General features: G+C 39.6%; 1 protein-coding gene across 6 annotated transcripts in view; it reads left to right on the forward strand.

Annotated features, from left to right (window-relative positions):
• Nucleotides 1–22,500, forward strand: part of babo (TGF-beta receptor type-1 babo) — a 419,621-nt gene that overhangs the window by 256,692 nt on the left and 140,429 nt on the right. For all 6 annotated transcript variants that reach the window (XM_068378789.1, XM_068378785.1, XM_068378786.1 and 3 more), the window contains exon 4: nucleotides 20,122–20,234. In XM_068378789.1, the coding sequence (XP_068234890.1) occupies nucleotides 20,122–20,234 (113 nt within the window). The remainder of the gene's footprint in view (nucleotides 1–20,121; nucleotides 20,235–22,500) is intronic.

A 22,500-nucleotide genomic window follows, 5' to 3' on the forward strand; every position in this document is an offset into this window, starting at 1 on the left:
ACACATTTGGTATGCCACTGTTGCTATGATCCTTTCCAAAGAAAGCTTCCTACAAAAATAGAGAAAATTAGCTTTACTTTTAATATCATGAACCTTAACCTTCAAGTATTTTATCTGACATATCCAGTTCTCTGTGACCAAGATTTTAAGAAGAAAGCACATATCATTACTGGACAGAGGACAATTTGACATCTTAACCCCACAAAAAAAAAAAATTACCCCTAATGCCTTGCAATCTTGTCCAAATTACCTGAACAGCTCTCACAGGACAACTTTTTGTCCCAAAATCATTCTTAGCTCTTGATTTTATACAAAAGAGATAAGACCTTTCTGTTTTCTCCAAAACCTACATTATATAAAAGATCATAGTTAACTAATGCGTTTAGCTAACTCTAACTTCAACAAGAAAAGTCTTTGCCCTGAGATCCATAACCGAAAGGTCAGCCAAAGGTTCAAAGTGCAAATCTTTTATACATTGTGATACTGCATCTAGATTAAATGAAATTGTTCCAATTACTGGTGATTTTTAAATATAGAAAGACCAAAATACATCTGCAGAAATACTTGAAATGAATAAATACAATCCTAAATGTTTCCGTAAAGATTCGGCATGGATCTATTCTTAATAGCTGAAATGGACAGGTTTTTTCATAAAAATGGGAACATAGAAATGAAATTATTTTTATTATCAAAACTAATCCTAGTCACCGACACATTCCTAGACTTGCATCAATTGGAATAAAAATTCCATTTCATTTGGTACAGATTATTGTTAAAATGTCTTATAGAACCTAGAATAAGTAATCTGCAGACCTTTGAAAGTCCTCTATCTTGTAAAGTATAGTGGACAATCTCCATTTTGTTAGGTAACGTGTATGGGCGTGGATACACCGCCCTCGGAGCCAGTTGTCTGGGAAGATTAAACTTGTAAACCTTGTCTTTGAGCCAAACGAGAACAGTCAGAGTTGTCTTTCTGTCCGTAGATATCCTGAACATCTCTATCACATGTCAAATCATGCCAAACAGTGGAAAGGTTACAGATTCAGGTTTGACCAGAGTATCCACCTTCCATGGTAAAATATCCAGAACTTGTTTACAAAACCCCTTATCTTTAGTTTAGTTATGTGTCCACATTTGGTTGTCCCCACCAATTCCAAATCTTTAGAGACCCTGGCAGATGCAGAGACCGTTCGTTTGGAAGAATCTGGTTTTTCCTGCTTACCTGATCTTCTAATGTGTTAGATTTCCAAGGATAAACCAAAGGAGAGGGACTATTCCTCTCAAATTTGTCCAAGTCAGTAGCACTTTTGCTATGTACTACTGTATATGGATTCAGACCTCTTTTCCAGATATAAAATAATGCTGTCGAGATTCTGAAGGCCCTGAACACTATTAAATGTTCCAGGCAATTACTAAGAAGAGTTTATTCTTTCGTTATCAACTTCCGTAACAAATAGAGAACATTTAAAGTTGCACCCCATCCTTTCATTGAAACATCTGTGAAAAAAGATAGGTCTGGAATCCTTACTTATAAGAAAACTGAGGATTGTCCCTCCAAGTCAGGAGTTGATGTTTGTTCATTATCATTGAAATAGAAATTGTGTAGATTCAATATCCTGTCCCAATTTCGATTGAGATAATATGGGAAAACTCTTACCTTCAAGTGGCTCATGGGAACAAACTTCTCTAACAAATCCATGGTCCATAGTAATCTTTTCCACATTTGAACTGATATTGACTTCACCCTCTTGAACTTATATAACAAAAGAGGAGTAAATTCTTTTTTTCTGACTTTAAAACTCAGAAGGGAACTGTTATCATTATTCCCAAATATAGATTCCTCTGAGTTAGGGTAGGAGGAGACTTTAACAAATTGACAAGGATTTCTTACTTTCCTAGTTACCACAGTTGCAGTAACTTCCCCCGTTGATCCCTAATCCTTTCCAGTGAAGGTATAAAAAGCCCTGATTCTCAGAAATCTTAATCATTTCAAGACGGGGGCCATCATCCTGGTGAAAAATTGTTGAGTAATCTTGAGGCAGAATCACAAACACTTGAATTGGTAACCTTTCAGATCGTTCATAAACTGGAGGAGTTTTGTTGAATTAAATAAATATGAATTTGAAAGAACACATCTGTGAGGAGTATCAAAAACCTCTTTTAAATATTTAACTTAGCCGGTGAATATATAATAGCTGCTGCTCAGCGGCTCGACAGAAAACACTCAAAAACTCGCGAGCGATCGCTATGAAGGTTGCGGGTGTGCCCACCAGCGCCAACTATCGGGCAGATACCACTCCTGCATGTAAACAAACCCTTCAATTCTTCTCTGTCGACCTTGACGACAAGACGTATCAATACTCGCTGTATAACCTGGAGTTTTCTCAACATATTTGGTGAAGTACTTCATTTTGGTTTGAGCTTTCGCAGTGCAGGTGTTTTTCCTCAACTTAAACTCTTGAACTCTTTATTGGACAGATTTAATTGTTGATGACTTGGATTGTTTTTTTTGGACTTTCTTTGACTAATTATTATTATTATTATTATTATTATTATTATTATTATTACTATTCAAAATGGCTGACCCTTCACAAGTACCTAGATTTCGTAAGTGTAATGCTAGGGACTGTAATAGGCGTCTTCCAAAGGCATCTCTCGACCCACATACTGTGTGTTCCAATTGTCGGGGTAAAACCTGTCAATTGGGAGATCAGTGTGAGGAATGCGTGGGCCTTTCGGAATTCGATTGGCTCTAATACGATAAGTATGCACGTAGGCTAGAGAGAGATAAGGTAAGGAGGAGTTCCTCTAGGTCAGTAGATTTTTCCTCTCCACATGCCCCTGAACCTAATCCTTCCCCTGTAGTGGTTGTACCTAACCCCCCTTCTGGCACTCAGGAACCATCTATGCAAGACATGTTACGTGCTATTCATGCCTTGGGGGAAAGAGTTGAAGCGTTAGCAACTGATCGTAATCAACTCATGGCTGACGTTAAAGAGCTTAAGTGTCAGAGTGCCACAGCGGAAAATAGTGGGAAAGTGATTAGTGCGCAGTGTTGTGAACAGTGTTGCGACCGAGGGTTCGTCTGTTCGTGCCTGTCGTTCACCTAGTCCGAGACCTCTTGCAAGCTCCCAAGCCCAGGGGAGAAGTAATGTCGTACGACTTATGGGTTCGAGAGGCCTTGATCAGCGAACAGACGTTCCCTCTATGGTATCAGGCGTATCTCACCAAGATCGCCCCTACCATAAGACGAGAGAGCCCATTTTCTCCTCGTCATCCGAAGGCTTTTCGCATAAGAAACCGTGGAGCAAGGTTTCTAGACCTCTTAAGCGAAAGTCGGTCCCTTCAGGACAGGTCCAGCGTCCTGGATGTAGTCATTGGGACAGTTCTGACCCGTTGCAGTCATCGGATGACTGCTCGCCGCCTAAGCAGCAACATTACACAGGCTCAGAAAGTCTTGGTGTAGGCAAGGTTGTGCCGTCTCAGACGTTAACCCCGTCGTTTACCGCACCCATTCCCGTGTACCCTAAATGGGTTATACTGCAGGACATGCAGACTAAGCTCACCTCCCTTATGGAAGACTATTCTGCCGATAAGGTTCACGTTGAGCCTAGCCGTTTATCTCATCGAGATCCTGGCCTTCAGCCGCCCAAACGAACCTTTGTGCGTCCTGTTGACGTTGGCGTAGCTAAGTCACGTCAGTCACGATATGTAGAGCCTCACTCGATGCGGTCTCGTGTTGATTTTCAGCCGCATTTGGACGTTAGGCCACTTACTAATGCTCCTGTTGACGTTCAGGACGTTCGTCAACCATCGGAGTTTACTTGTTTTGACGCTGAGCGTCAACCACCGCAGTCTAGAGTTGTTTTGACTGCTCAGACTAGGCAGTCAAAACAGTCTCGAGTGGACGCCGAGCGTCCTCACGCACCTGTTGTTGTTGACAGTTCACAGACTGTTAACCCTTTTACCCCCAAAGGACGTACTGGTACGTTTCACAAAAGCCATCCCTTTACCCCCATGGACGTACCGGTACGTCCATGCAAAAAAATGCTATAAAAATTCATTTTTTCATATTTTTGATAATTTTTTAAGAAAATTCGGGCATTTTCCAAGAGAATGAGACCAACCTGACCTCTCTATGACAAAAATTAAGGCTGTTAGAGCAATTTAAAGAAAATATGCTGCAAAATGTGCTGGGGAAAAAATAACCCCTTGGGGGTTAAGGGTTGGAAATTTCCAAAGAGCCTGGGGGTAAAAGGGTTAAGCAGTTACATGACGTTGCGTCCTGGTCCGCTACTAATGCACCAGTGCGTGTGGACGCTGCGTGTCAAGCATTGCCAACCCCTTTGCTTGTTTCACAGCAGTTGTCAGATGAGGATCCTTCAGATGAGGACGTTGCTGACCCTCAGCATGATCATCCTTCGGATGTAGACGAACCCAGAACAGTTCCTCCATCAATGGACTTTAAGAAAGTCATGTTAATTTTTAAGGAGTTGTTTTCCGATCACTTCGTCGCTGTTGCTCCTCGTTCGCCGCCGTCTGAGTTTGTTTTAGGCGTACCTGCTAACATGCCAGCCTTTACAAAACTTGTGCTCTCTCGCTCTTCCAAGAGAGCTTTACGGCTTTTAGGCGACTGGTTGGAAACCAAGAGGAGTTTGGGGAAGACGGCCTTTGCCTTCCCTCCGTCTAAACTCTCGTCTAGATCGAGCGTCTGGTATGCCACGGGAGAAGTTCTCGGCTTGGGAGTCCTTGCCTCTGCCCAGGGCGACTTCTCAAGCCTTGTAGACTCTCCCTCTCCCCGCCGCCTAGCCATGAGACGCTCGAAGATTAGTTGGTCCTCCTCGGACCTTGACCATCTGCTGAAAGGCATTTACAGAGCCTTTGAAGTTTTCAACTTCCTTGACTGGTGTTTGGGAGCCTTAAGTAGGAAAATCTCATCGGCTGATAGAGATGTCTCCTTACTGATTATGTCCTGTATGGATAAAGCCATCCGCGATGGTTCCAATGAGCTCTCCTCCTCTTTTACGTCGGGAGTCCTAAAGAAGCGAGAGTCCCTTTGCTCTTTTCTGTCGGCAGGAGTTACTCCCTGTCAGAGATCTGAACTGCTCTTTGCTCCCTTATCAAAGTTTTTGTTCCCGCAACAATTGGTTAAGGACATAGCTTCTTCTCTCGTGCAGAAGGACACCCATGACTTGGTTGCGTCCTCTGCTCGCAAAGGGACTCCTTCGACATCCTTTTCTGCAAGACCTAGGATAGACACTCCGGCGTCCAGATTTATTCCGCCCTTTCGTGGCAGAGCTCCCAGCAGGGGAGGTACTCGTGCCGAGGGAAAGAGAGGAAAGAAGAGAGGAGCCAAGTCCTCACGTGGCAGAGTCTGACTGCCCGCAGCCTCAGACAGCAGTAGGAGCCAGACTGAAGAACTTCTGGCAAGCCTGGGAGAAGAAGGGCGCAGACCAACAATCTGTGAGGTTGCTCAGAGAGGGGTACAAAATTCCATTTGTACGCAAACCTCCTCTAGCGACTTCCCCCATCGACCTCTCTCCCAGGTACCGAGAGGAGTCAAAGAGACAAGCCCTGAACCTAGAAGTGTCTCTTTTTCTAGAGAAGGGAGCGGTGGTGAAAGTCTCGGACCTTCAATCACCGGGGTTTTACAACCGTCTCTTCTTAGTACCGAAGAAGACAGGAGGTTGGAGACCGGTGCTAGACGTCAGTGCACTCAACGTCTTTGTTACGAAGACAAAGTTCACCATGGAGACCACGAAATCAGTCTTAGCAGCGGTCAGAAAGGGAGACTGGATGGTCTCTCTCGATCTAAGAGACGCATACTTCCACATCCCCATACACCCAGATTCCCAACCTTTTCTGAGGTTTGTTTTCAACAATGTGGTATACCAGTTTCGGGCCCTGTGCTTTGGCCTAAGTCCTGCTCCTCTCGTGTTTACGAGGCTTATGAGGAATGTAGCAAAATTCCTCCATTTATCGGGAATCCGAGCCTCCCTGTACTTGGACGACTGGCTTCTCAGAGCCTCGTCCAGTCATCGCTGTCTGCAGGATCTTCATTGGACATTGGATCTGACCAAGGAATTGGGACTTTTGGTCAACCTAGAAAAGTCCCAGCTGATTCCATCCCAAACTATACTGTATTTAGGGATGGAGATTCGCAGTCCAGTTTTTCGGGCTTTTCCGTCTGCCCCCTGAATAGAGCAAGCCCTGCTCAAAGTCCAACTGATGTTGAAGAGAGGACGATGCTCAGTCAGGAATTGGATGAGTCTAGTAGGAACTCTATCATCCCTGGAGCAGTTTGTCTCGCTAGGAAGGCTACACCTTCGACCTCTCCAGTTCCATCTAGCTTTTCACTGGAAAAAGGACAAGACGTTAGAGACGGTCTCAATCCCGATCTCCGAACCAGTAAAGGCATGCCTGAATTGGTGGAACGACAATATCAGGCTGAGAGAGGGACTTTCCCTAGCAGTTCAGAACCCAAACCACGTACTATTATCAGGCGCGTCGGATTTGGGTTGGGGTGCGACCCTGGACGGTCGGGAATGCTCAGGTCTGTGGACCTCAAGTCAGAGGAGCATGCACATCAACGGCAAGGAGCTTTTGGCAGTCCACCTGGCCTTGATGAACTTCGAGAGTCTCCTTCGAAACAAAGTGGTAGAGATCAACTCCGACAATACCACAGCCTTGGCATACATTTCCAAGCAAGGAGGCACCCACTCCCTGACGCTGTACGAGATCGCAAGGGACCTGCTCATTTAGTCAAGAGATCGAGGCATCTCCCTGTTAACGAGGTTTATCCAGGGCGACTTGAACGTCTTAGCAGACTGCCTCAGTCGGAGGGGTCAGGTAATTCCTACGGAATGGACCCTCCACAAGGACGTGTGCAAGAGTCTTTGGGCGACTTGGGGTCAACCCACCATAGACCTCTTTGCAACCTCGATGACCAAGAGACTTCCAATCTATTGCTCTCCAGTCCCAGACCCAGCAGCAATACACATAGACGCATTTCTTCTAGATTGGTCTCATCTGGACCTATATGCATTCCCACCATTCAAGATTGTCAACAAGGTACTGCAGAAGTTCGCCTCTCACGAAGGGACAAGGTTGACATTAGTTGCTCCCCTCTGGCCCGTGAGAGAATGGTTCACCGAGGTACTTCGATGGCTGGTAGACTTTCCAAGAAGTCTTCCTCTAAGAGTAGATCTGTTACGTCAGCCCCACGTAAAGAATGTACACCAAAGCCTCCCCGCTCTTAGTCTGACTGCCTTCAGACTATCGAAAGACTCTCTAGAGCTCGAGGCTTTTCGAAGGAGGCAGCCAGTGCGATTGCAAGAGCGAGGAGAGCTTCTACCATTAGAGTATACCAGTCGAAGTGGGAAGTCTTCCGAGACTGGTGCAAGTCAGCATCTGTATCCTCATCCAGTACCTCTGTAGCCCAAATAGCTGATTTTCTCTTACACCTGAGAAAAGTTCGCTCCCTTTCAGCTACCACGATCAAGGGCTACAGGAGCATGTTGGCTTCGGTCTTCCGGCATAGAGGCTTAGATCTTTCCAACAATAAAGATCTACAAGATCTCCTTAAGTCTTTTGAAACCTCTAAGGAACGTCGTTTGGCTACTCCTGGATGGAACTTAGACGTGGTCCTAAGGTTCCTCATGGCAGACAGGTTTGAGCCACCATTACATTCAGCCTCCCTGAAGGATCTCACTCTTACGACTCTTTTCCTGGTGTGCTTGGCCTCGGCTAAAAGAGTCAGTGAACTTCATGCCTTCAGTAAGAACATCGGCTTTTCTACAGAAAAAGCCACTTGTTCTCTTCAACTTGGTTTCCTGGCCAAAAATGAACTGCCTTCTCGTCCTTGGCCTAAATCTTTTGATATTCCTTGCTTATCAGAGATCGTAGGCAACGAACTGGAAAGAGTGTTATGTCCCGTTAGAGCTCTTAAGTTCTATTTAGCTCGTACTAAGACATTACGAGGTAAATCTGAAGCGTTATGGTGTTCGGTTAAGAAACCATCCTTACCTATGTCAAAGAATGCTTTGTCATATTTTATCAGATTTTTAATACGAGAAGCTCATTCCCACTTGAATGAGGAAGACCAATCTTTGCTTAAGGTTAAGACGCACGAAATTAGAGCTATAGCAACCTCCGTGGCCTTCAAGCAAAATAGATCTCTGCAAAGTATCATGGACGCGACTTTTTGGAGAAGCAAGTCAGTATTCGTGTCATTTTACTTGAAAGATGTCCAGACTCTTTACGAGGACTGCTACACACTGGGTCCATTCGTTGCAGCGAGTGCAGTAGTGGGTGAGGGTTCTACCACTACACTTCCCTAATTCCAATATCCTTTTTAATCTGTCTCTTGAAATGTTTTTAATATTGTTTTTTATGGGTTGTACGGAAGGCTAAGAAGCCTTTCGCATCCTGGTTGATTTGGCGGGTGGTCAAAGTCATTTCTTGAGAGCGCCCAGATTATGGGTTTGATGAGGTCCTGTTAGTATGGGTTGCAACCCTTCATACTTCAGCTCCTGGGAGTCTTTCAGCATCCTAAGAGGATCGCTGGGCTTCGTGAGGAAGACAGACTTACAAGGCAGAGTAATCGTCTAAGTCACCTTCCTTACCAGGTACCTATATATTTTGGTTTTGTTATATTGATAACTGTCAAAAACTCTTAGCATATACGCTGTAAACTTAATTAACTCTGGTCTCTACCCACCGCCTTGGGTGTGAATCAGCTATTATATATTCACCGGCTAAGTTAAATATTTAAAAATGATATTTTAATTATAAAATAAATTTTTGAATATACTTACCCGGTGAATATATAAATTAAAGGCCCTCCCTTCCTCCCCAATAGAGACGCAGCGGGACGAGAAGAATTGAAGGGTTTGTTTACATGCAGGAGTGGTATCTGGCCGATAGTTGGCGCTGGTGGGCACACCCGCAACCTTCATAGCGATCGCTCGCGAGTTTTTGAGTGTGTTTTCTGTCGAGCCGCTGAGCAGCAGCTATTATATATTCACCGGGTAAGTATATTCAAAAATTTATTTTATAATTAAAATATCATATTTCTCCTTTCCTAACTGCCTGAAGACTGTTATGGGCATTTTGCTCGAAAACTTGGTGAGAACCGTGAATTTATTTTGAACTAAAATATCTAGAACTGGTCTTTAACCTCCTGGCACTTTGGGGACTAGGAATATCCTGTAACTAAAACCAGGAGATAGATTCAATATCTCTTTTATTACATTTTTCTTTTGGAGTTTTATAATCTCTACTTTCAAATTTTGGGCCTACGTACTTATGTTACTTATGTCCGGTTTAGTCGCTGCAACAGGGTCATCAACTATCTTGACTGCCCCATAGCTCCAATGTAGCTGGATCCATCCTCCAGTCCAGGATTGAGTTGGTGTTAGGAGATGTATACCCCTTAACAGGAGGCTTGTCAGGAATTCGCTGGAGCAAAGATGAAAGTTTTCTTTTGAATGGCTCGAATTCTCCAATCTTGTTAATGTGTACTGGGAGGCAGTTCCAGAGACGTGGGCCAATGACAGCGAAAGACTTGTCATATAGACTCTGGTTATAGGCTGCCACGCCTCCTTGCAGAGGAGGAACGACTGCTTTAAAGCCATTCCGAGGCCTAGACACAAACTTGATCTTCAGGTCGTTGCTGACTGATCCATGGAGAATCTTCCACATGTGTAGCAGGATATACCGTTCTCGTCGGCGTTGCAGTGACATGATGGATAGTTTCTTGAGTCTCTCCCAGTAGTTGAGATGCTGAGCCCCTGCAATTCGTGCAGTAAAAGTCCGCTGAACTCCTTCCAGTTCTTCGATGTCCGACACGCTTTGGGGATTCCACAGAGGACAACAGTACTCTAGTAGACTGCGTACCATAGACTTATACAAAGTTAGCATGATGGTAGGACTCCGGTTAAAGAAGATGCTGAGAACCCATCCGGCTTTTTGTCTTGCTTGGTTGGCCATATCTCTGATATGAGCAGTCCACTTTAGGTCCGAGGTAACTGTAACTCCAAGATCTCTCAGTTGGTCGGAAGGAGTGAGAGTGCCTTTGGACATTGAATACTGATATAGGTTGGCAGTAAACGGTAATTGTAGCAAAGGATTCCTCCTATTTACTGCATGGCTCATAAACTCGAACTTATCTTCATGCAATGACATGTTGTTCTTAGTTGACCATTGGGTAACAGTATTCAGATCCTGTTGCAAGAGTACCATATCAGGAGTAGTTGATATTGCTCTCATAATCCTTGTATCGTCAGCAAAGCAACGAACGACACTGTTGCCTACACACAGTGCTGTGTCGTTTATGAATATAAGAAACAGTATAGGACCCAGAACGGTTCCTTGAGGTACTCCACTCAAAATTAAGGCTGCAACACTGAACTGGCCTTCAACTGCGACTTGCTGTGTGCGATCCTTAAGAAATGATTCGATCCATTTTACAATCTTTTGATGGATTCCATACTTGGAGAGCTTCTTGATGAGTAGGGCATGATCCACCTTATCGAAAGCTTTGGCGTAGTCCAAATAAATGCAATCGGTATCGCTTCCCTCAAGAAAGTTTTCCAGAATGTTATCGAAGTGGTGGAGAAGCTGGGTTAAACAGCTATGACCTGACCTCAAACCATGCTGTTGGCTGCATAGAAGGCTGTTGGACTCAAGATGGTGGACAAGGCGTTTCATAATAAAACGCTCAAATATCTTGATGATATGGGATGATACAGGTCGGTAATTAGAAGCAGTTGCGTGACTCCCTTTTTTGTAGAGTGGACAAATAACGGAGTTCTTGTAGAAGGACGGGACTACACCTGATTCAAAGGATTGTGACCAGAGGATGAAAATAGGTCGTGCCAACGCATGTTTACAGGACTTGAGCAGCACAGAAGGGATACCATCAAGGCCAGGGGCTGAGTCTGCCTTCATGTCATCAATGGCCTTTGCTGAATTGGTTAGATAACTTGAAAAATGTATGGATTCCTTTTAAAGGGGGGTTGGTGTTAGAGGACAGTGTAATTTAATATCCCTCTCTGACCACAGAGAGCATCCATTGTTTGGGATTAACCATTTCTGACTACGAGCAGCACCCATGGTTTGGGATGAACACTTTTTCAAACCTGATGAAAATAGAAAGTCAGTCTTCTTCATAGCATTCTGTATGTCTATAAGTCTTGTCGGCATTTTGGCTAAAAAGTCTATTAGAGCAAAATCTTAACAGTCTACCTCTTTCAAAACATATCTTGGAAGAGAAATTTCTAGAGACATGATAGTTACGGGAGAAAATTTTGTTTTTCTAGAGAGGGACCTCAGAGCATCACTGTGGTTTAGCATCCATTTTTGCAGTCACTTTATAATTTTTATTTGTTATTAATACAGGACCCAAAATAAGGGAAGAAATTAAAAGAATACTTATGTACGTCATACACTGTCTCAACCACTGAAGAACACAATTGTAAATGACTCAGACACAAGACAAACAAAGGCTGCTGCACCTTGTAAGTCCCATGTGAAATGCAGTTATGTAATTGAGTCAGAAAATCTAAAATTGATGTTAAGAATTGGAATGTTGACTTTAATGGCTTGTTCAAAAGAAGTAATTAGATATGAATCAATAACAAGGCTAGTGAATTGATTTGTTTTATAGATCATATAAGACTTTTGTGGGAGTAAAGGACTTGACAGTAAACAGGAACCAGATTAACAGATTTTCTTTACACTTGAGCTATTAATTCATAAATTCTATTTTTAAAAAATCAGAAAATGGGGACTCGCTTCTTCATTTGGGGTAGTAGCAGTGAGTGAAAGGGTTTTTGGATCCAGGCTACCACCTCTTGTCATCTACCTCAGAATCGACTGGTTGAAATGAGCAGACTGGACTTGCGAGGGTTTTCACATCAGACATATCTGAAGTATTTTGAGTGTGCAAGAGAGGCGATTGACTCCTTCATGCACTGTGTACGATCAAAACAATTATCCGGGTGCACTAGAAACCATAGGGAAAACTAGAGGAGTTAGGCTTGGGTTGGAAACTGGGCAGGTTATGCTAGAATCTCCCTTTGGCCAAAGACTTATACTGGCCACCCTAGTTTTTAGCAAATAAAGCCAGAAATGACAAGAGCTTTTGAAGCTTCTTAATATCAAAGGCCGGCAGCTTATTAATGGTTGGAGTAGCATTGTCATCATCATCCCCCACTGTAATAAACTAATGTAGTTTTCTCTGCTTGAACTAAAAATTAGATTGCTTTTATCTTTTGGAACTCTTAATTTGGTCACCTACAATCTGAACATAAAATTTCATAAGAAGAATAGTAAGGCTTTCACATTGCTCACAACAATTATCCAAGGCGCAACATTGCCACCAGTATGAGAGAGTGAGGATCATGATTGGCCAGAAATAAGTTCCTTGAACATTTTACACGAACTAACAAAACTAGTAGACATTCCATATAATCACAAATAATCTAAACACTTTTTATGACACTTTACGATCTGAATGGGGTAGACAAAGCGTCATTTGGAATCAATCACAAGTCAACGAGAAGAATGAAAGACAAGGGATATCTAACATTTAGTTCAAGTAGGAAAGACTAGGCTATTTGATTACAGTGGGGATGATGATGGTAATCCAGTCTTTAACAAGCACATCCAAGTCAAGGTTATTGCCATTAACCTCTATATTCCCATTACTGTACTAAAGGCCTAAGCCTGTTGAAAGAAAACTGAAAATTTTTAGTTTAGTGGTAAGCATTGATAAAAGCCAAGCTTTTAGAGAGAAGAAATATGAACTTCAGGGGAGGTTTATAGAAATATTAGCAAAGATGTCAGTGAAATATAGAAAATTTAAATTGAGAAATTGAAGTTGGAAAAAAGATGCCGGAACTCTTGACATGGTACTGTATTTTGAAAATCTTTTGAAGAAAATGAAAATTATATAAACTCAAGGATGTTAGGGACAAATATAGTGTATTATATAACAAGAGTCTTTAAGGGCAAAAAAGGAATGTGGAAAATGGAAAAATTCCAAAGTAAGTGATTTGATTAGATCAGTAGGAGAACTGGTCATTATTTAGTTTACCAGAATATATGGGAACCTAACAAACGGAGATTTATGATAAGAATGGGAAAATGGGCTTGAAACTTATTAAAAACTAAAAAGGGTACACTACTATGCAGAAGTCATATACTGTATTGAAATTATAGAGCATACTTAGAAAATATTTGAGAGCTAGAGGAAAGGTTTGTGAAATTTACCTCCTCTTGCCAAAGGTCAACAGAAAAAGCATAGTTTTGAATGAGGCAACTATTCACCAGGCAAAGGCTATATCATTTTTTTTTTCTTTTTTCTTTTCTTTTCATGAAAAGCCATTCCACAAGTACCAAAGCAGATACGGTTCAGAGGGCATAACAAAGGCAGAAGTTACCATAGTAGAGTAAATTAGTATTATTATTCAAGCATAATAAAGACCATAAGAAAAGACTGGAGCAAATATATCAGAAAAATAATGTAAATGGTGTTCCTAAAGAATCAGCCATGTGACCTCTTCTGTTTATTATATTAAGGGGGAAAGCTACAAAAAAGTGCTTGAAAGGAGGGATCTTGGAACAGTTATGCATAAATGGTGTAGTCCTAATTGCAGACATCTTTAAAAAGTGGAAGAGTTTAGTGAAGGGGAGGAAATGAAAGTTAACATGAGCAAAATAAAACTTAGACTGACTGGAAAGAAAGAAGAGGGAAAGTAGTCAGGAAAGTGGCCCTGTGGCTGTCATGGGAAAGATGTTAGGTGTTAACTCAGCACTGTGTACTGAAGGGATGTAAGAGATGTCACACATTGAATAGGATTTCAAAATACTATAGACACTGAAAACTGGAATAGAGGAATTGGGAAATCATGTTGATGTAGAAGGCAGGCCTTATAAGAGAGAAAATTTCTGTAACCTTATGAACCCTCTAGACTGAAATAGGGATTAAGTGTGTTGTAAGGAAGAGTTGCTGCAGCCTGTTTGAAATTAGAATTTAAGATAGACCACTTGTAAAAAGAAATATCCCTTTAGCTGAGAGAGCAAGACTTTGAGGCATACATAAGCCCAGAACTGCTGTCTTCAACATAAACATGGAGACTAACAAGGAAAATATATCTGAAGAATGTAATGCCCCCCATTTTTGACAAAGACAAGGTCTCAATGATGGAAATCATTTAAAGATGTGGTGAGTAACAGTCCCATGAAAACAAGGATGAAAAATACATAAATGGAAACCTAGATGTACACTGATGGAAGTCCGGCAAGAGACTGCAGAGAACTATTTTGTTATTCAAGCACTCTTAGGGAAAAGTTGTCATAATGTTTATGAAGATATTTTGATTTTTCATTATATATTTTCTTTAGGTTTGAAGTATTATTACTTCAAATTGTCTTTTTTATCCTTAAGTTAACAGATGGAAAGGGATCCAAATTGTTAAAAATTGTTGTAATGGTTTGCTTTATGGGTAGTTATTTCCTTTTTGGGGTAAAGCACTTAATCTTTTCTGCTAAGTTGATTTATGTTAATGATAATTAAACTCTACTTTTGAGACTGAATGAAAACCATTTATGCACATCTTTTACTAAGAAATAAAAAGAAGACTTGATTATTCATTTTGCATGTATTTTTTAATATTTTTAGTATAAATTGCACATCAATTATTTTTTTAATATATAATAATGTTTCTGCTTAATACTCTTCAATAAATGTTTGCTTATGGAAACTTCCCATTAATACTAATGTATTATCATTGTTATGTAAAGCCAGTAAGTGTTTTGTTATGAATAATCAGAGGATATTCATTGTGACCCGGGGTATGATTTTAGGTGCAAATGTTTTCTCTGAAAATTGGGGAATGAAAGATCTTCATTTTGGTGGAATATATCAAGACCAAATCTCCAATAGTTTCTTTAAGTAAAAAGCAATTCCTTTTTCATTTTCATTTATCCATAATCATTACCATTTTTCATCATGGATATTCTTTTATTTGTTAAATTTAGAAAAAGTGGGCCAAAGTTAAACATTTCAGATATCACAATTAATGCATTTTAATGAATCTACCCAAAATTCATATGCTATCACTTCAAATAAGGAAGAGATATAACTAAATTTAGAAATACTGTACTAGAATTTTCCCCTATTTAATAGATAGCCCTTCTTTCTTAACATTTGGACAAGAATGCTTAACTATCTGGTTTAGTTCCAGCTGCATCCTACCTCATCTGCCATTTTAAGGACCTCTTCCCATTAAAGTAGCTTCCTGGCTAGTACAGTGGTAACACGTTTGCCTTGCATTCGCATGGCAACAGGTCAATCCCACCTCAGGACAGTGAGTTTTAAGCTATTTACTAGGAAGGTTACTGCTATGGTTGGGTTCCATAGGGGTTGTATTTGGTGTTGGGCTTACCTGGCTGTTGTTCTTTTGGGTCTAAAACCAGACACCCTCTAACTATTATCAACTAGACATTTGTGGGATGCCTGTTGTGTTTTTCTCTGTTATTGAATATTTTTCTTTGTACTCACTAGCTTGATTACTACTTTGATATGTCTCAGCAGTTTTTTAAATCACATTTTTTGTGAAAATTATAGTCTTTTATTTGCTAAAGTAGACCCTCATTAAATGTGTTAACACAAATGCACAACTATTGCCACTGGCTTTATTACAGAAATATTGAACATCTTTGCATATCAGTGAAGCTGAGAAAATCAGGTTTTTCAAAACAATTGATCTACATCCATCAGGGTGGCTAGGGATTTGGAATTTGTGAGAATGAGCACACAAAATGCTATTGACTTGGACAAGTTTGAGAAAATTATTCTTTGTCAAAAGTTTATCCCATGAGAATCTATTATCTTAGCCAAACAGTTAAGTAGGAAAATCCAGATTCATCCGAATAAATGGTCTTGACATTCGTCAGTATGCAAAACTCAGTTCTGGGTCCTTTAATGAACAAATTCAGGGTCTTTATGAACAGCAGAGATTGCTCTGATGGTTCAAATTTTGTTTACAGTATTAGGATTAGGGGTTCCGATCGTCCTCTGTCTAAGAATGTGATGTTTTTTTCATGTTTAAAGTTTAGTCACAAAGTCTCACAAGGCGTTGGATCCAAGTCAGATAACTTTAATGTTAGGGTTCATTATGTTAGAAGTGATGCTACATCTTTTGATATTTGTATGAATTTTTCTTTGGAATGGGTTATAGCAGCAGCTCAATGGTGTGCCAAGTTGGTATTTGCCAAGAATTACACTGAAGAAACAGGTTTATTTTATTTATGCTGGCTTTAGTTTCTATAGTAGCTGTTGGAGAGTTGAACCAAATAGGATTGGTTTGTTTTAGTGATTAAATTTTAATCAATTTTGGATTTAACTTTTTGTTTGGAATATTCTTGGGTAGATTATGTAGATAAAAGACTAGGTAAAAAAAGGTGGTATTTAGAACACAAACTGGAGAATAAATTTATATCAAACTTTAATATAAGAAGGGGTGTTACAAAGATGTTAGACTTGAAAGTCTAGGGTATTAAATCAGTTTTAGGCCTATTAATGGCCTTTCTCTTTCCTTCACTGATCCACCTCCATCACTGTGTGGAAATCTACAATATGAAAATCAGGATGTTCATAGAAATAAATAAAATTTTGATAATGAAATTTATTTGTATGCTCCTGCCCACCCTCATCCCAGTACTGGACTTTTGGTATATAGGGAATAAGGTTTAGTTTCGATTTCATTAGCCTCTAGATTGCTTCAGTACTGTATTAGAGGCCTAACTATCTATAGGAATTGTAGTTTTTCAGAGGTGAACGTCAACATAGTTATGCTTCAAAAGGGAAACAATATGAACATTCAGCAGAATACAGAAATAAATTTTGTCAATCGCTTCGAGCCCTAACCCCTCACTAAATGATTGGGCCCTCAAATCCTAGGCCCCCCTTTTTTTTAGACATCTTACTTGACTCATCTTAGCACCAAAATTAGATAAGATGGTACCTTACAACATTTATTGTTCTAAAGTTGATTAATTTTTCATTTCCATTGATTTATGTGGGCTGGTTCATCGGCAAAAGCCTTGAAAGATGCAGAGCATTTGACCGACATTGTAGAGTTTGAAAGAAAATCAAAATTATGTACAAAGATACAAAACACCACCGCAAAATAAAGCTATTGAGCGATATCATGTACAGTAGTAATTTGTAAACGGAAACTGAACAACGTGGCATACTGAATGCTACAGTAGGTTGGAGAGATATGCTTCAGTCACTGACAAAATTAGCATCTAGGATACTGATCTGAGGCCTCTTGAGTTATCTATATTTTAATCTGTGGTTTATTTTAGCCATGAATATGCTTATTTTACCACAGAAATGCTTAAAATCTAGAAAAATTATAAATATGTATTGGCTGCGGAAACCTACGATATACTGACGAGTCTACAAAATAAATATAAATTAGATAGAAGAAGGTAGTATAATGAGGGTCCAATAGGTGACCAGTGATATGGCAAGGGAGTAGTGTATTCCAGAAATTCTTGGATATTTCCTTCCCTCTTACTATTATAGGTTTGTTTTTAAATTTCTAGTTCATATTTGCTATAAAGGAATAAGGTCCTTAAAATGGCTTCTGCGATAATATGCAGCTGGAAGGAAGGGTTTTTGTTTGAAATAGGCCAAATTCTTGTAGTTTCAAAGTTTTTCAGGTCTCATCCTTCTTTGGGGAAAACTGTAGCATATGAATTCTGGGTAAGTATTGTAATCATTTATGTAATTTTAAGAATTGTTATACTTTGATATTATATTTTGCCATTTTGAGTAGTTTCTTTTTTTTTTTAACTCCTAAAGCAATAATCACAATGGCCATATTTGGCCTTTCAAAAGCCTTTAGTATTTATCAATCTTCAAAAGTTACCTAGTACAATATTTAAAACTGAGACAGGGAATTCCAATGGCTGTAAAACCATATACACTATGGTGAGGCCTATTTATCTGTAACTTTGTTATTTACAGAACCTTGGTACTGAGATTACATTTCTTACATCTTTAATGTATATTATAAGATATTCAAGCTTTCCTAATATGATGTTTATCAAATAGATACACTCAAAAATAACATTCTCTCCTGAACTTCAAATTTCAATGCATTTGAATCTACTAAAAAAGAATTTGGATTAAGCCTTTGTTCTAATTTCCTCTTGTTTGGGTAAGGTCATGATTTTTATCTTTACTGATTTTGTTATGAATAAAATAGCGTATACCTGAAGTGTATTTAGTAGCTTGTGAGAAGATTCATTTGAATTTTTTTTATCAAATATTTACTTTTTTTTTTTTTCGTTGGCCGGTTGTTTGTAATTGATTTATTCTATAAGACATCTACTTTCATTGGTGATTAGCCGCTTGGTTTTATTTTATGTTGTGTAACCTAAAAGTAACGACTAAAAAAAACAGTATCTAGTCACCTGAAATATCTGAATAGATGTATTGTGTATATTGCAGCATTGTTATCTTTTGTTTCTTTTAGGTTAAATGTTTAAGGGGCTACTTTCTTGTATTGTCGAGTGTTCTTGTCGTAAATAAGTTTGAGGTATTCTTTGGTTATTTCAGCAGCATACAGCTACATTTTTGACATTACTCTCAGCCCATTCCACCCATCATCTAAATTTCTTCTTGTAGTTTTGTTGCTACTTCTCTATAATTTCTTTAACCCACCATGTGTTTAGTCATTTTTCTATTAGTCATTATTGTAGTGCATACATCTGAAGTTCTTGTTGTCACCTTAATAGAAATAGCAGCTTCACATGAGCAGGTCATCAAAGAAGTTAATGTTAAAAATAGCTCCTTTTATTTTTTTATTACTACTTATCATGAAGATTTTTTACTGCTTTGATATTATCCTATGCCATTAGGATGAATATTTTTGATTTGTTTTAACATTCACATTAGGGGTATCACATTAAGGGAATGTACAGTATAGTTTAGACATTGATCTCATCCAAGAATTTTGCTGTTAAACAGCTGTAAGAATAAAGATGCCTTTATTCTCTAAGGGTATTCTATGCTTGATAAGGAAGTGAAAGGTACATTTCTGAATATTTATTTCATTTCCGTTGAGCAGTTCATTTTTTATGGCAAGTATATAATTTTCTTTTACAGAAAAGGTTCAATTTTAATCATTCCAAACAGGGAAACTAGCTCTTAGATGTATTATGTTGGTGTAGGTTTTTCTTTTACACAGCAGATCCATTGTTTTTAATAGTTTTTCAAGTGGGTAAAGTAGGGCAATCTCTCCATATTCATTAAATACTCCTTAAATAAAAGGTTTGATATGCTATTTAGAAAAGTATTGCAATGCCCGTCATAAAAGATTTGGTCAATTTAAAGGTTGGAAGAAATGGTACCCTTGAAATAATTCAACCAGATTAGTTTAGACTTAATTTGTAGTAACATTTACACTACAGAAGCTCCATAAGAAAAATGCTTGTAGGACACATTTTATTTTGTTCTCTCAGGTCACATTAAATATCTTGTTATATTCTTAGTATTAAACCAAATTTATTGAAGACTTGGAAAATGAAAAAAATTCCTTTCATTTTTGAGTGAAATTATTTTATAGTGTTACTAATGTTACTTTCTCATTCAAAGCTGCAAAGGAAATATACATATTGAATCTTTTGTGATCATTAGATTCATTAGTATCATGATCAAACTTTATCTATACTGTACATGACTTCTATTTGCATAATTTTAATTGAAAAATATTAGTATTTTTATTATAGCTATTCTTTATATAGTATTTAATGTAGAAATTTTCACATGTACTAAGCAGCAATGTTATAACTTTCTTTTAATTAATAAACAAACAGCTTCATGAAAATATAATTACATAAAGGATGTAGGCTATGGGAGATGAATATGAGTGCATTCAGATATGGTAAAATTTCAATATTTTGAGAGCTCTTTGAACTTTGCCATAATTTATTTTTAATCTCTCTCTCTCTCTCTCTCTCTCTCTCTCTCTCTCTCTCTCTCTCTCTCTCTCTCTCTCTCTCTCTCTCTCTCAATATTAATATATTTCTTTTATACAGAGGAACCTCCAGAATGGAATCTATGGCACATAATTCTAGTAGCTTCCATTTTGCTATTTCTCCTCCTGGCAATAATTGTCATATCCCTGGGATGGCTCTGGCATCATAGAAAGGTGGGTTGTTTGTGTTTCAACTTTGTTCATTAGGAAAATTATAGTGATCTTATATTTTTGGCTATGTTCTCAAGAGAATATTTTTATATATTTATTAAATTTTTGTCTTCTCTTTAAGAACTGTTGTTATATCGGATTAAAGTTTAAGTTTCCTTTGTACATTTACCTTGCACATTTTTGGGGTCTGATGAATTTGTCTGTTTTGTTGTTATTTAACATTCAAGAAAGTTTGTGTTAAAAATTAGTGGATGTTGAAATTATATTCTATTTTTAATAAATGATACTTATAGTTATTTACCATTATTTTGTGGTGATAGATGACTCTCTCTCTCTCTCTCTCTCTCTCTCTCTCTCTCTCTCTCTCTCTCTCTCTCTCTCTCTCTCTCTCTCTCTCTCTCTCTCATAAATAAAATCTTTATTTTTTCTTTCCATTCACTATTGAGGCTTTATAATCAAGTACCACAGAGCTAAATACTCTACTATAAAATATCATGCATCACAACACGAATTAAACTCCGGTTAACGTTATGCGATTTAAGTCACAGTACAGTGGAACCTCTACACACGAACGTATCTACATCCGAATTTTCTAACATCCGAAGTAAAATTCAAGCAATTTTTCGACTCTACACCCGAATTTTATTTCCACACACGAATCAAGTAATTTTCGTCGTACCGGTTGTATCCAAATTTTTCGACACGCGAAGTACAATTCGAACACGTTCCTACTCTACACCCGAATTTTTTTTCGACACCCGAAGTAAACAATACCCGTACGCGTAGATGGTACTCATAGCGCCGGATGTATTTTTTATTTCCGCCGGTAGAAGGCAGCACTTCGACCTCGGAGGGACCCTCAATTAGCGTGGCTTGGGTCATTCCTCTGTTCTCGTCGCTTCGTGTGGTTGTGCCCTCTGCGTTCTGCTATTAACTGTATTTTAATCGTGATTTTACGTACATCCTTTAACGGTTTTTTACGTAAAGCATGGGTCCTAAAAGGCTTAGTTTCGCAAGTGGTAGTGGTAGTGGTGAGAAAAGGAAGAAGGAAATGCTTTCTTTAGAAGTAAAGCAAGAAATTATTGAAAAGCATGAGCGTGGCGTCCGCGTGAGTGAACTTGCAAAAGAATATGGCCGAAATGTGTCGACGATCTCGACAATCTTGAAACAGAAAGAAGCCATTAAAGCAGTGAAACCTTGATCACCATCATTTCAAAACGTCATAGCCCTGTCATAGAAGAGATGAAACGACTTCTGCTAATCTGGATCAAGGACAGAGAGATTGTTGGCGACACCATCATCTGCGAGAAGGCGCACGCCATCTTCACTGACTTGAAGGAGGCGAGCTCTGGGGGTGATGCTGGGGAGAGTTCAACCGAACCTTCCTCAGACGATTTCAAGGCATCTCGTGGCTGGTTTGAAAAATTTAAGAAACGGTCCGGGATTCATTCAGTTGTTCGCCACAGAGAGGCTGCTAGTGCGGACACAAAGACTGCAGCTGACTTTGTGAAGAGCTTTGAAAGGATCGTGCAGGAAGAAGGCTACGTAGAGCAGCAGGTGTTAAATTGTGATGAAACCGGGCTGTTTTGGAAGATGCCCAGTCGAACCTACATCACTGCCAAAGAGAAGAAATTGCCTGGGCATAAGCCAATGAAGGGTCGGTTGACTCTTGCCCTATGTGCCAACGCTAGTGGGGACTTTAAAGTCAAGCCCTTTCTGGTTTACTATCGGAGAACCCTAGGGCCTTTAAGGCACACAACGTCGGTAAGGATCAGCATCATGTTTGCTGGCGATCCAACTGGAAGGCCTGGGTCACTAGGCAATTCTTTGTCCAATGGGTTAACCAAGTTTTCGGTCCTTCTGTGAAGAAGTATCTTCATGAGCAGAAATTGCCTTTAAAGTGCCTGCTATGCCTTGACAGTGCACCCGCTCACCCCCCCCCCTCCCCTCCAGCCCATGGACCAGCAAAGTCATCTCGAACTTCAAGAAGTTCTCCACCAAGCACCTATTCAAGCAGTGCTTTAATGTCACGCAAAGCACAAACTTAACTTTGCGTGAATTTTGGAAGAGCCACTTTAACATCGTGCACTGCTTGAAGATCATAGATCAGGCTTGGGTGGGATTAACTCGACGAACGCTCAATTCTGCCTGGAAGAAGCTGTGGCCTGATGCAGTTTCTCCCCGAGATTTTGAGGGTTTTGACCCCGAACCTGATCCCGTGGTGGGTGCAGCGGAAGACGTAGAGGAAATCGTCTCCCTTGGCAAGTCC

This window comes from Palaemon carinicauda, chromosome 8 (genome assembly GCF_036898095.1).
Source record: "Palaemon carinicauda isolate YSFRI2023 chromosome 8, ASM3689809v2, whole genome shotgun sequence".
NCBI classification, from domain to species: domain Eukaryota; kingdom Metazoa; phylum Arthropoda; class Malacostraca; order Decapoda; family Palaemonidae; genus Palaemon; species Palaemon carinicauda.